At 41.6% G+C, this 15095-nt stretch overlaps 1 protein-coding gene across 12 annotated transcripts in view; it reads right to left on the minus strand.

Moving 5' to 3' along the window:
* The window catches only part of LOC124184853 (serine/threonine-protein phosphatase 2B catalytic subunit 2-like), a 108271-nt gene that overhangs the window by 22005 nt on the left and 71171 nt on the right, over positions 1-15095 (minus strand). For all 12 annotated transcript variants that reach the window (XR_006871270.1, XM_046574995.1, XM_046575069.1 and 9 more), the window contains one exon: positions 11897-12042. Coding sequence is in view for 11 of the 12 variants with exons in the window: in XM_046574995.1 (XP_046430951.1) it covers positions 11897-12042 (146 nt within the window). In the remaining variant the exon portion in view is untranslated. The remainder of the gene's footprint in view (positions 1-11896; positions 12043-15095) is intronic.

Here is a 15095-nt window from a genome sequence, read left to right on the forward strand (position 1 = left end):
GAACCACTATAAGGAAGTCGGATTTGTAACGAGCACTCGTCTCCTATTATTAGCGTCACGTACCCACTTTAACCATGCGGTGCATCGGACGCCGTACGCGAGGGAAATTTTATTCACGTTCGAATTCCGGGCCTATTTTTAGCCTATAAGATGACAAGAAATTGTTCGACCAGCTGGTCCGCGATATTCTCCCAGGCAAAGGTTATAAACCACGTCCGGATCGCGTTTTTTCGCGTGCAAACAGAAAAAGATGAAAAAGAAAGAGGAGGCTGCTTTTTAAAGGTATATAAAATATACGACGAGACAACGATCCGGGGAGTAAATTTCGAGTGATTTTTCATCTGCTTGGTTTTTTGTTTGTTTGTGATTTGGTTATTTCTATTCCATTCGCTTTTCTTCGACGATACCGGACTATTTTTGGTCTCTCTCTCTCTGAATTCGATCTGCAGACATTGTTTTTTCATCAAATAGAAGGAAACCTTTCTGTGCGCAACCTTAGACACTGTAGCCGGTATAAAATAAAGTATTTTCAAACTCGCTGGAAGCTTAATCTGCCCCGAGCTGAAAACTCTGTATCCTCCGTGAGTGTGTTATTTTCTTTGTGAAATGAAGAACGAGATGCGGTCTGGCGAAAAAAGCATAATGGAAGTGAGATCTCTCCCTTTCTTTCTTTCTCTCTCTCTCTCTCTCTCCGTGGAAAAAGTACCTGTTATAAATAAGGAGCAGTTTGCGATCCGAAGTAAGAAGATCGCGTCTAAGTTTACCGCAGGACTGGAAAGCAGATCAGAGGCTCGTGATTACACCTCGGCACGGTTGCTCTTTTCCTTTTACAACGCGTATTTTTAATCAGCGTTATTTTAATTTCATCGTCGGACAGCCGAAGGATCCCGCGTCTCGTCTTGCCCGGCACATCCTTAAGGTGTGTGGAACACAGTGATATTCGAAGCGCCATTTCATCCCGAGAGACGTGTATTTCCACCCTACAAGGCTCTCAGGACTCTTTGGTTTATTGCACACCTCTCAGGATTCTCGAGGTGACGGTTTTACCATTTTACTACCGTTGTCAAGAGCCCTTCTCCCCCTGACCCCCTTATACCCTCTACTTCTTTTTACACGGGCGTAAAACAACCGGGATGTACGACAGTAAGAAGAAAGCAGGTATCCTGGTTTAATCCAACTAACCTCTTGACTTTCTCTCGTTACTCTTAACCTTCAATTAGCCTTTACTCTCCCTGGCTGACCGTTGCACACGTTTTTTATCCCTCTCAATCCCACACCACCCTTACGCTTCTCCTTTTTCTCCTTCGCGATTTTCATCGGCAATCGCGTTGCTCCTTCTGCAGCAGCCGTCGTCAATTTTGAAAAAATTTCACCGTCAATATCGAATTCGCAACGATCCAGAATCTCGGTCTGAACAAAGTATCACGTAACGAGTCTTACTCGAGGTAGAACGCGTACGCCTGATTTTCCTCGAAAACTGAACGCTCTGTACCTACGATACAGGTTATATCTACCAACCCCGTATCCTTCGGCCATCCACCCAGTTTATCAGGCCTCGCTGGTTCGCCTTAATCGCAGTAGGCCTCTTTGCCGTTTTAGGAGCTTCGGTTACAGGCGTTTCCATCTGGGTACAGGTATCCGTATGCACGGTATGTTGAAGGTAACTTTGTGTGCCGTTGGTGCAAACTTTTGTGGGTAACAACCGACGGGGAACGCGAAGCTTTTTAAGCATGAACGCCAGAAAGTCTCTTGCCTGCCCGCCTTACAGTGAACGTAATTTAATGTCGTGGCACCTGCCGGCTCATTTCCCTAATGGAATGTTACCTTTTGAGAATAAGACGATGCTTTCGACTTCGTTCAACGGAGGTTGACGCCACCGAGTTTGCGATATCGCCGAGTCGGAACTCGCGCCGCTCGTCTATATCCATTCACTTCTTAACGCGTTTTGCACTTTCGTTTCGGGGCCGATTTAAACGACTTTAAGACTCTCTACGCGGCTTGTTATCACGATGGGCCATCTTTGAAGAAGATATTTTTCAGACACTGTGTATCGGTCGTATCGGATAATTGAAAAGAATTCGGTACAAGGTTTCGATGTTCACGGACAAAGGTTACTCGGAATGTGCCCGAGTCACCCGAGGCGTTTTCAACTTTATAGACATTTCGTTCGAGGCAAAGGGAAACGGTGGCTTGAAAAATTCTCTCGAATCGAGTACAACGCGAACTCGAGTCAACGGACTTTGATGTCGTTTTTCACAGGCATGTGCGGTATACGTGGTACGTATTTTACGTTCAGCTCGTCATGAGAGTACAAAACGTTCGACGATTCGCCTGCATTCCGAAGATGGATACGATGGAACGAATGTGTATATAACGCATAACGTACCGAACAGAATTCCGACCTGTATTCCCATCGCTTTGTTCATTCTATCCGAACGCTTCAGCTGGCAGAATAATGCGTTAAACTGAACGTGGTCGAGGTATTTCACGATCAAGCGCCTGACAAGCTCACCGCACGCTTAATACAATTTTCAATTTCCTTCGCCGCATTATCCGTCTCTCTCGGCATCACGGTCATTCCATCGAAACGTGGTTTAATTTTCATTCATTCATTTTTTTTTTTTTTTTTCCCAAACACGCTTTCGATTCGTATCTCAGAAACTCTTTTGCACTCGCGGTTAATTTTCATTGCCCCTACGTCGATTCACCAATAATATACCGTCGTCGCAAAACGAAACGTTTCGGGCTTCCGTGTAAAACAGAGGTGGATGAAACGGTTCATAGAATTATCTGTGTATACCTATACGTGATGTAACGCGAATCGTATGTATTTCACAAAAATCGCATCTTCGTTTATCACCGAAAAAAATTCCTCGCCAGCAGTTTATCTTTGTTCTAATCTACGTATTATACATGAGAGCGGCGTCGATTATCACCGTCAATTTTTTCCTCTCAATTAGCATCGGATCAATTTCTGAGCAGTGTGCATCGAGATTTGAAACCCGCGAGTCGCGACAATTTCTCGCGAGTTTAAACCGCGAGTGCGGCAGGTCCTGTACTCAGCGGTAGAATCCGAGTCTGATTACTCGAGTACTTAGTGCAGGGTCGAGAGGACCGCGGGTATTTATCCTCAAGTGTTTCGAATAAAGGTGCGTTAAGCAGGGCTGTCAAATGACCGGAAGTTCGTCGCCGCCCTCTTACCGACAAAGCAATCGCTACTTCAAAGGTACGTCGCGTCACAGGCATTATTATACGTCTAATACTTGCCGTAATTAGCGTGTTCTGCAAAGACTTAGTGAATTTTTCATCGCTCGGTTCTCTCGGGTATCGAAGAAGTTCGATTTTTAAACGGGCAAGATTTTGTTGCAGAATCGTCCGGAAAAAAAAAAAATTGTCGGTTCCATCATTTTAATAAATTATGTCGCGCAGTTTGATCAGCTTTATTCGGTTTAACGTTGAAAACGCGTATAATTTCGAGCTTTGTATTGTTTCGCGAACGATCGAACACTCGGTCCGAAGTTTTACGTACCAATGCAAATCGGCGAACACCGGTCGCCGGTTTGGATTTTTCGACTCGCCAATCATTCCCCGCAAATTCCTTCCCGCGCTTTTATGGAATCTATAAGAAATATCCAATTCAACCGATCGCAAAAGTTTTACCGACGGAGAAACGTAAATTATAGACTGCGATCCTTACAAGACTTGATGATACGCGTCAGAGATCCTGCAGAGAGTCTCCGAACCTCTTCCCTTGATCCCCCGACAAAAGCACCTTGGGACCAAAAGTCGTCAACTTTAGTCTCTCGGTTAAACCCAAGCGTTATTTAGACGGGCTAGAACCTGGGGATTAGGGGGGTAGGCATGGGTTGAGGAGGGGGCAAGGCAACGCCGGTTGAAGCCGTAAGAAATCAGGCAGCGGAAGGAGGACAAGGGCGGAGGAGGGTGGCGGGGACGAGGAGAGATAGGCAAAGGGCGAGATAGTTAGAGAAGGAAATGGAAATGTAAAGGGAGAAGGGAAAAGGAGATCGCAAGAGAAACGGAATAATTGTATTTCTCAAGGTCCCTGCATAGCCGGAGGGATTCGGATAATCGTGCAAGACGAGGGATGAAGCGAGGGCCTCCCTTTGAGGCAGTAATACGTTTCATCCCGCGTGAACGACGTTACGTACCTTTCTCAAATTTTCACGGCCAGAACTCGCCTGCCTACTGCACGAAATTAAATTACACGTACATTATATTGCGTAATAACGGACGGCACGGCACCACACCACACGGTGACGGATACTTTTGGAAAAAATATTTGCCCCCGGTATGTCATTAAACTCGGTCAATTTTTAACTTTTTTCCTTTCCTTTTTCTCCTGTGTCGTTTGCGCGTTCGGAAATACGGATACTGCGGTTCCCCTCATTTCGCACTTTGGCATATACCTATGTATACATCATATATATACATATACTGGGGGTATCGAAACTGTTTGTTTAGAATTTCCGCGGAGCTGCTGCAGGCGGAAAGATGTGAATTTGAAGTACAAGGTTCGCTCCTCGATTCACGGCACGTGACGTGTTACGGGGTGAAAGACGGGGGTCGGTATATTTTTGCTTTTTACGTTCTTTTTTTTTTTTTTCATCTTTTTTCTTCTTCTTCTACCCCTTGATTGTGAGTTATGCGGTACGTGCCGCACGATTTCCTTCGAACCTTTATTACCGATGAAAAATTCAAGATCCTCGAAAGTTATGCCGACTCCGTTTTCTACCGCACATTTCGCCCAGCTGCCCGCCCGCGAAACGATTGCGTCCCGTGTTTTGCAGAAAAGTATAAAAAAAAGACACACGCATACACACACATGCGAATTTATCCAGAAAATAAAATTATCCGGCTACGCAGATTGGTCAGATGAAGTCCGGGGAGTTTTCTATTTATTTTTTTTATTTTTCAGAAATGTACATCCGCGATTGTTTTCTTTCAAACAAATAAACCCCATGTATATAGTACGTATACGGGTATGTATATATATATATATATATATATATATATATACACGTAAGGTATTTGACAAACTTATCCTGAGGTAAAATTTCATTGCATTGGAATCAAAACTTTCTCCGGTACAATTTTGTTACAAATCCAGTCAATGTTTATTTTATCAGACAATATTTTTCCTCCAAGAATAACTAAAACATTAAGTTGATCAGGTATGATTTTTCCATGCACAGTCAATTCTCTACCCGAGGGTGTACTGTTGTTGTTGTTGTTATTATTATTTTTAATATTGTTATTATTATTATTATTTTCCGATTTGGGGGAAAAATTTTCATCGCGCACGTAAAGCAATAGGATGAAAGGTATTAAAGCCGGACGAACACAGCGTTAGCTACACCCTCGCTAATTGTACTTCGAGTGAGTTCGTGTTCTCTCTTTGAAACTAATTAGACTGTATTATTGGCGCCCCTTTACCTTCCTTCCATCCTTATTCTACACCCCCGACAAGTCATCGTACGTTGCACCTCGCGGAATTACGCAATTCTCCCGCTGCGGAGGTACAGATGCAATTTGTAACTCTCGCGTTCGAGAAAGCAAGTTATTATGTATCTACCGTATTAGCAGGTGCACGTTCATTGAGACAATTATACAATTATACGATGTAATAACTGCTCATTAAATTTCAACTGCAATTATACGTTACACCTGGAGTAATGTTTCTGTCGTAATTTCACAATCTCACATTGTATGTAACAGTGTTGATTGGCAAAATAGGTGAGAACAAATCATGAATACAGGCCTACTTGTACTCGTTACTGTATTCAAACCGACCGAATTTATTCAATTTAAAAAAAAAACAAATTCCTTCTCTCAGTGCATCACCGTTAAATGTGATAATCGTAAATAAACCGCAGCAGTTCCCTGTTTAAAGTAATTCATTGAAACAAAAAAAAAAAATAAAAATATTCATCTAGAAAAGGTTCGGTTTCACGTACCTATAGAATCGTGTCGGTACGTACATGCACTAATAATTATCCGTCATGTCGTGTAATTATTTTTGAAGAATTTTGCGTTAACAATGTTGCGGCTAGAGTTAGGCCGACGCCCAAAAGTCGGTGGATTTCTTCCTCGCGCTTCATCTCTTTCGAGTTATCTTGTCCGTCCGACTAGCGCGTTTGTATTCATGTCACTCGGCTGCTCGAGCCAGACCCCGACTCGCGCATACATCGACGGAATAATACATTAGCATTAGCCGCAAGTGAAACACGCGCCTGCCTGTGTATAACAGCCCAAGTTTATACTCAGAGCCGCGACCTGCATGGTGGTACATCATAGATCATCGTAGATTCGCCTCTGCGTATAATTCGCAGGCCATATCGCTTTGATGGGAGAAGGTATTTTTTTATGTATATATATATATATATTTTATTTTTCTTTCTTTCTCTTCTTCTCAAAGCCGATCGGTGTACCAAGTAATTTGCGTCTTTGGAATCGAGTAGAAGGTAACGATTGATTTTTTTTTTTATTTCAACCTTTTGGGTAGATTATAGAAAATGCGACGACAATGTTTCGCGGTGAAAAAATTCAGAGAGAAAAAATTGAAAACGGAAAAAAGATTTTTGAAAAGAAACACGGTACGAATTTTTATTTCGATTTTCTCGTAACACTTGAAAACATGAATGACATCTTTTCGCGGATTGTAGAATGAGACAAAGTAGCGCCATCCTCGTACGCACGAAGCTTAAAGGCAGGTGAAAAGCTGACTTATTTCATTACGCGGATCAATACGAGTGACAACATTACATAAGGTCGTTTTATCGACGCTGTTGTCAGCACTTACTCTTTACGTACAATCAACCGTAAGTCCGATGTGCAGCAGCAACAGCAGCGACGGTTGTAAAAGAGCTTGCCGTATATACATATATATAATACGTCGTATAGTCCGATCTTAGTTACACGGAGGTGTAATCTTCCGTTTTCCCAATAAACTCTGCGAGCCGGTTGCAAAACGTGTGAAAATCTCACGGCGACAATGAATTTAAATCGAAATATACATTTGTATGAATAAAAATAAAGAGAGCGTAGGAACAGCGAGAGCTTTTCACGGAATCAGTCGCCAGCTCTTACAGTTCGGTTATTCGTTCAACCGGACGGTTGTAAACTATTCATAACGTCGCTTATTGATTCCCTAAAATGTACTCGTTTGTAATCAAGGACGGACAGTCAGCGTCCAGGCCTTTTATCAAACTGTCTTTTTTTTTTTGGAGAGGTACAGTAATGTTGATTAATAGGTCCCCAGTGAATCATTATTTTTTTGGAATCAACACCGAAACGAGGTTTTTTTTTATATAGAAATTTGACGTGTCTATTGATCAACGTATCGTTTGTTTCTCCCTTTGTCACTTGCGTCGCTAGTCATTGGCGCGTAAAATTTGATCAGAAAGGAAACCGTGTCTAGTTTTGATTTCCAAAACGTAGTCACGCACTGGAAACCTACCAACGAACACTACTGTACTAGGGAAATTTATTGCAGAAATGTGACGACAGGAGAGGGAAAGAAATAAAAAGAGGCAAAAACGAAGTTCAGAGCTTGTGCCTGCGTCGCTCCATTTATCTAGATAATGGTTTTTATTAGTGGTAACGAAGCCGTGATGCGATTGAAAAATATTAGCTTATACCGATGTCACATTATTCCTTCCTGCAGGATGGATTATATCCAGATGCGGGTTGCGTAAGGTTATTGAATTTTGGCGAGCTTGTACAGATGAGTGGAATTTAAACAGAGTTAACCGTAAAAAAAAAAAGAAAAAAAAAAGATAGAACAAAAACAGTAGAGCGGAGAATGGAAATGAATAAACTAATCCCAGGGACAATTAATCGATTTTGGAGATAATAAAATATCGAACTTGAGGGTTCGGTATTACGTGTAAATGAAACATCGCACGACGACGAACTTTCAAACGAATGAAACAGGAGAAAATAGAACTACGGAGTAACAGAGAATCGCAAGTACGAAGAAAATCTTGACACACGATATGCACGTGAATCGATTCTATTCCCAGACTGTAATCTAATGAAAATCTAATCTCAGCATCGATGCATGACGCGTGATAAGCGAATCTAATTACAAGCATCGTTGATCCGCAAGAATATCTTGTCGTCTTTATTTCACCGATATCAGTTATTTACAGCGTTCATATGCATGCATACAGCTGCGATTTATAAGCGACTCTCGGGGATATTTTAAGAAAACGATTAACGTTACGTCTTGGTCACGTTTCCAACGATCGTCGTACGTTACGTTTAAGCATTTGTCTACCGCGAGGCTGTGGCGCAGCGGATTCAGCAATGAACGATAATTTGATTCATTTATTATATATTATTTATGTACACCCGCCTGAGACGCGACCCTTCGGAGATTTTTCTTCGTTAACTAGATCTTGCCATTATCGATCGAGGAAAGTCGCACCTTCAGCGAAAAAGATAAACGACGCAACGCTTGTACCTTTGCACGTAACTAGATGTGTACGTGTGCATAATTAGGGTGTTTTAGAAAATAGTCATTTGCCATTTTTCACCAACGGCACTCCCTGAAAAGTTTGATCAGGTTGAAAGAAAGATTTTGTGAAAAGATGAGCGTTCCACGTCACGTCGAAGATCCTCCCTATTAGATTTTTCGGTTTTTTACAATTTTTGAAATTTACCAAGTGAGCCAAATATTTCTTCTGCCGCTCACATCAATCAAAATATCAATTTAAGCCGCAAAGTAAACCCACAGTCGTAATATTAAATCACCAGACGATGTTGACGAAGTGTGTTTGACGACTTTTTCATTATTGATTCAACATCATTTTTCGAGTAAAAAAATTAAAAGCTATTGCTTCAATCGTTTTATTTGGCCCGAAAATAGGGAAAAAATCTGCCACCGTCGTATAACCAAATAAAAAGCGTTAAACGATAGTTTTTAATTCATTTTACTCGAAAAGTGAGAAAACTTTTCATTTTTCAACTTGAAATTGACTTCGGCACATTTTTCAACCAAGCTAAAAATCTGAAACTGAAATCATACACTGTTTTTTCGTCATTATCTATCGATTTCAGGGGTGGGAAGTATACCTTGGAAATTAACGAGCACCCTAACGTATGTAGGTATGATACAGGCACAAAGGGGACTACGGATTCTAAGGGATATTTCTCGCGAGACTTTCTTCACCGTGCTTGAAGAGGCGCTGTTAACCCGATTCGCTTATTTCCGCGAGAAGAGAAACGGGAAATACGAAGGGGCGGATGAAACGCGCAGGGGAAATATTCGAATGCCGTGGCGTATTTGCACACGCGTCTTATTTACATGCGGCCGTCGAGAGAATTGCCGGCTACCGCTGAGCGATTTACTCTTTTTTTTTTTTTTTTTTCTTTCCTTTTTTCCTTACCTTCTTTCATTTTCACTACATTGCGATACCGCAATTGTATCACGCTGCAACTTCGTCGCGTTGAAGTTGTCACCGATTTGCTGAACAGATAATCCCGAGTTCTTTCCGTAATCGGAAGCATGAGAATCGCCACCTGGGCACGTGGATCGCTGATCGGAGTAAAACAAGTTTGGGACTTACTAATCGCGACGTGCCGTGTATAATATTATCACGGGGGAAAAAGTGACCTAGTAGAATTTACAATTAGGTAGGGAAAAAATTTAAACCCACAGATGTTGGAATAAAAGAATTTCTTCGATCGAAGTGCGGGCGTTGAACTTTGAGAGTTAACGTTGTGTAATCTGAACAATTATCGAGCCGTTGTAACGAGTAGAGGAATAGGTGGAAATGAAGAAAAGGGAAAACGCGGTTCGCAAAAAACTGCAGTAAGTGCGAGGAGCTTGAGGGAGTTATTCTGGGAATGGGTTCACCCGGAGGAGAGGGGCTGGAATGAAATCGGGCGTTCGTGTGTGAATTTAACATGAGGTACGTATGCGTGGCGTGAGCCATAGCCGTAGCCATAGCCGGAGCCAAAGACATAGGTAGAGCCAGAGCCAGAGCCAGAGCCAGAGCCAGAGGCTGAGGCTGAGGCTGAGGCGTAGATGGTGGATCAATACAGCAGGTGGTGGCAGCACGCCGGGCCCGCCACGTTCTATCTACACCCGCGCCTCTGCAGGCCACTCTTGTCCGCCCCTGCCGCCTCCTTCGACCGAAACAATATCCGAAACCGGAGTCAAAAGTGCCGAGAGTTTCGACGAGTACTCAGGCGGGAGGCGGGAGGCGGGAGGCGGGAGGAGAGAGAGGGTGAGAGTGAGTGAGTGAGTGAGTGAGTGTAAGCCTCTTGAAATCATTGCCTAATCGGCAGCAGAGAGCGGCATTTTGAAGGGCTCGGGTTTCAGAGTTTTCTTCATTTCCTTCGTTTTCTCAGGACTCTTCGAGTCAAAGCGCTTTCAATTTCACCGTTGTTCCTTAATTTTTCGATATATATTCAAATCCGATCATGTAATTTCATTTCACTCTGTACATATTATGTCCACCTTGTGTACTAATTTCTTTCACCAATACTCTGGCAGTTTTATAATATCGAGTTTTTATTCATCCGTTTGTATTAGTTATGATTGTTGTTGTTGTTATTGTGATTTAAGCAAAATTTTCAATTGTCAGTTCAACGTACAGTAATTGAATCAACGAGTGGAAGGGATTAAAAATATGGAAGGATCAGATAATAGAGAATGATCGAAATGTAGAATTTTCAAACGCACGCAAGTCTGTTTGGTAAGATTTATAATTAAAGTAGAAAGTCCCAAGTACGAAAAAAGTAAAAATGTAGAAAAATCAATGTGTACGATCTTGAGTGAATAAGAATTTTAGATTGCCTGTAGGTACATTTCGTTTTTTCACTTCTGCATTTCGACTTTTGACATTTGAAAATTCTCTAAACTAAGATGTTGGCGTTTTGAAAAATCCAATACCGTTTATACCGGTATAATTCTTAATCTTTCCACATTTTTAAGCCGATTCAAATCTAAATCCTTACAGGGATCGTCTGTTTTATCACCTTACGATGTATACGATATTATTTTCATTTTATATCAAGATCGACCGATAAAAAGAGGTTGACCACTTTTCGTCTCAAGCGTTTGCAAGGGGAAAAAAAACCGAAAAGAAAATGAAAGAAAGAAAAATTGGCAGGCAAACGCAATGAATAGTTACAGGCAATTCGGCCAATTTCTGTTGAAGTTTTCGCCTCCGTCGTTTGGGCAGGTGGATCGCAGGCAGGCAGGTACCTAAAAAGTTTTATTTGTCGTCTCGGCGAAGCCGCGTTGCAAGTCGAGTCCCGAGGAACGTAATTTGTTCGTCCACTCCTCTCCCGGCATCCGGAAAGCTAGGGAAGTTTCGTTCGAGCGGAGAGAAACTTGGCGGACAACCTCGGGATCGTGGTGGTCGAGGGGTTGACGTAGCGCAGGGTGGTTGATATACCTCGTGTCCGTAAAGAAACGCGGCTCTTCTCACCGATCGATAGACGCGCACACCTCATCACCCCCGCATCGCTAATTGCATCCTGTTAATTCTACGCCGTAAGGATTTTCTCGATCAAGCGGGGAGAAGGTGTCGACGAAAAAGAAACGAATTACATTAACGATAAAATAGAATAGAGCAACAACGTGGACGACGAACGGGAAGGACCATCGACGAATTCCGATCCCTCTCGTGCAGCGGATTTGATTGAAATCCTGTTTTCGACGCCTGCGGACAGATCAATTAGCATCCCCCAATTTTATACCGGCGCACCTATGCCGGATTGATTTGATAGTTGAATTTAAATTACGGTTCGGCGAGTCTTCCATTGTTGTTTAATTCTTTTCCTTTCTATTTTTTTTTGTCTTTCTTTTTTTTTTTTTGTTTCTTTGTTAAGTAATAGTATAACAACACGAGATCTTACTTACTTTGCGTATGTCTTCTAGATTGTGAATTTCCGGTGACAGACCTCCGTGGACGCAGAGAAACTGTTGATTCATTAGCGCCGCCAATGGTAGACAATCGAACGCATCCATACACGCGTCGTATACTCTTTCCGAGTATTTTATTTTACCTGGAAAAGCAGAGGGGGAAGAGTAAAGGAAAGATAATTAAATCGCATGAATTTGATAAACCTATGTACACGTCTACGTGAACTCGTGATATTTTCATAATTTTTTTATATCCTCCCTCCCTTAAACGCTTTACACCCGTGCCAATTTATACAACGAACATTTATACAGGTATATATTATCACGGCATAACTTTCTCCCCACAATTTAGGCACGGAGAAGAACATGATCCTACTTTTATTCTTTTAATTTGTTCATTCCATTCGAATACGATAAATTGCGGTTTATGTTTCCTGCGCGTTTATGACGACGACGATGAAAATGGGTAGAGGTAGGGTGAAAAAAAAAGCGAGGCTTGTAGAAACGTAACGTAATTACGTGAATTTGATCGTGCATTCAGCGATCGAGGCACGGATCACTCGAAATACAGATATTGCAAGAAGTTTGACGATATTTCAGGATCGTAAGAGGTTTACACGGCAGGTATAGATGCTAGAAAGTGAAAGATAAATAGGAGGAGAGAGAGAGAGAGATAGAGAGTAAGAAAGTCGCCGTGGGCTCTGATCGATGCGAGACGCCGCCTCAAAGACATAAGACGTGTATGCGAATCGAGGGGCGATATCTCTCGTGTCGAGGGGTGAGGGGGAGGGGGATTGATCAAAGTGACGCAGAAAGACGGATTTCTTATCAATAAAGTGAACACAGTTCGTTGCCGCCTGGAAAACGGGGCTCCGTCGTATGGGGAAAAGCCTTTTCGTCACAAAGACAAATTGATCCACGCGGTTATTTATCGCGTTACACCGCCTGTGGCTAACAAGCGTTGCTGTGTCGCCGGAGTGACGAGTTTGAAAAACGAACGCGATTAAATTGCGGAGTGTCCGGCGATCCGAAAATCCTGTCAGACAAGTCTCGGAGGTATCCTTGAATTTGTGACCGAGTTTGAAATGTTTTTGAATGAAATGTTTTGTATAAATAATTTCTAATAATTTTGAAATTATTTACAGCTCGTTTACGTTGTTCCTTGATTTTATACGATATTAGCATCTGTTGTATTACAGATGTCGAGAGACACACGATTTTTTTTCGCCAAATCGATTAGCTCGCCTCTACCGCATGTTATGATATGTATATGCGGATTATAATTTAAACAAGTAAACGATTGTTTGTTTGTTTCTTTTTTTTTTCCTTCATTTTTTGTTATATTCAAAATCCGAATCCCATTTGTGAACGGTTAGACGATAATTGCAAAAAAAAGATGACAAAAATAACGGCCCTCCTTTCAAAAAGAATAAATAATAACTATCCGCAAAAATATAAGCTTGCCTCGAAGTTACACTGCAGGGCATCCGATAATAAATTCGTACAAGAATTGGAAAAATAAAACAATTTTTAATTACTCCCCTCTCGACGCGATTCGCAGTTCCGCGACTTTCAGCGCAGAGATGAAAATGATTAAATTAGATAAAAAAAAAAAAATAATAAATAAATAAAGGAACGGAATAAAAAAAAAACCGTACGACCATTTTAATTGTTTAAGTTATTATACCTATCAAGGGAAATTATTATTCCAAGACACAGTTAACATCGTCCCTCGTCTGTATTCAGTATTTTTGCCGAAAGACGTTGGACCGTATGTAAGAGGAATATTACAGGTACACTATACATATAATGTTATCCGTTTGAACTTGTTTTGTGAAAATATTCAGCGCGAAATATTAGACTTGAACAGATTGAACGTGAAATTTGACGACCATTTTCGGTTTTCCCATCAGATGGTTTTTTTTTTTCTCTCTCCTATTACACTTTTATTCACCTTTGTTCGGGATGCCTCGAGTTACCGATCCAAAAATAGATATTCCCTTCATCATCCCGGCGATCGTCGCGCTCTATGGGAAATCATATCGCGAGTAGGTACGTTCGTCACGGTTTTACGACGTCGCTAAAACCCGGCGCCCTTATAATTACCGGGATAATACGACACTGCTTCTCGGTTAACTATACTTTTTTCCATATCTTATTTCTGTCTTTGCTTTTTTTTGCAGGCTCGTTCCGGTCCGTTGAACTCTCGCAGTAAATGACCTCGCAACCTCAGGACCTTCGGGGCGTATCGTTTTCACGGATTTCGAATTCAGGGTGCGTATTCCTCTCTATTCTCTCCTGTAGTTTCCTTTTATACTGTATAAATAGAGTATAGCTGCTCACAATTACCCGCCACTTCTGTTACCTCCGATAAATAACGTCCTCGTAAAACAGCGTGGTACCACAGATATTGCCCGGGGTCAAACTTCCCAGGTTATGCTCTTTTATATGTACGTATTATATGTACACACACACACACATATATATGTATGTATGTGTGTATATATATAGGCGTTCTCGGTTTATTGCATACGTCGCTGTCGCGATCGTTATTTGATACGAGGAGTAAACCGACTTTCCTTATACTTACGATTATCCCAACCCCCGACCCGCCCCTTAATTCTTCACATTATTTTTTTCACCCCGACTGTCATCAAGTTTCACGTAACAATTCGGTGGGAAAAATTTTGCGAGATAATAACAGGGAACGAAAAAATTGAAAGCGAAATTAAATTAAACCAATCCGGTAGACGTAAGACGTAAGTATTTATCGATCTTACGCGTTCGCACGTCGTATATTTTTTAAGCGTAATTCTCTTATTATATAATATAAAGAGTTGAAAAGACGTGCGGTTTGCAAAATTCTTTCTTTTTTTTTTTGCTTGTCACGCCAAAGTTATTTTTATTTTAACATCATCCGGAGGATATTTGTTAAGCGTCGATCAGTCCCACGGACAAATCGTTGTGCAATACAAATTCTTGTAGTTTGTGTAGAATTTGAATACATGACACTTTTTATACTCTGTGTTGTTGCGTACGATGTATGTATCCGTAATGTATGTGATAATGACGCGTTGCATTTGACGAAATAAATTAGATGTGAAGAAAACTGGGAGCGTGGGTAGATTGTACTAGATATCTCGGGCATGGATCCAAATCGTCCCGCTATAAGATAACTTGTCGTTGCAACGTTTTT

The sequence above is a fragment of the Neodiprion fabricii genome, chromosome 1, assembly GCF_021155785.1.
Source record: "Neodiprion fabricii isolate iyNeoFabr1 chromosome 1, iyNeoFabr1.1, whole genome shotgun sequence".
In the NCBI taxonomy this organism is placed as follows: domain Eukaryota; kingdom Metazoa; phylum Arthropoda; class Insecta; order Hymenoptera; family Diprionidae; genus Neodiprion; species Neodiprion fabricii.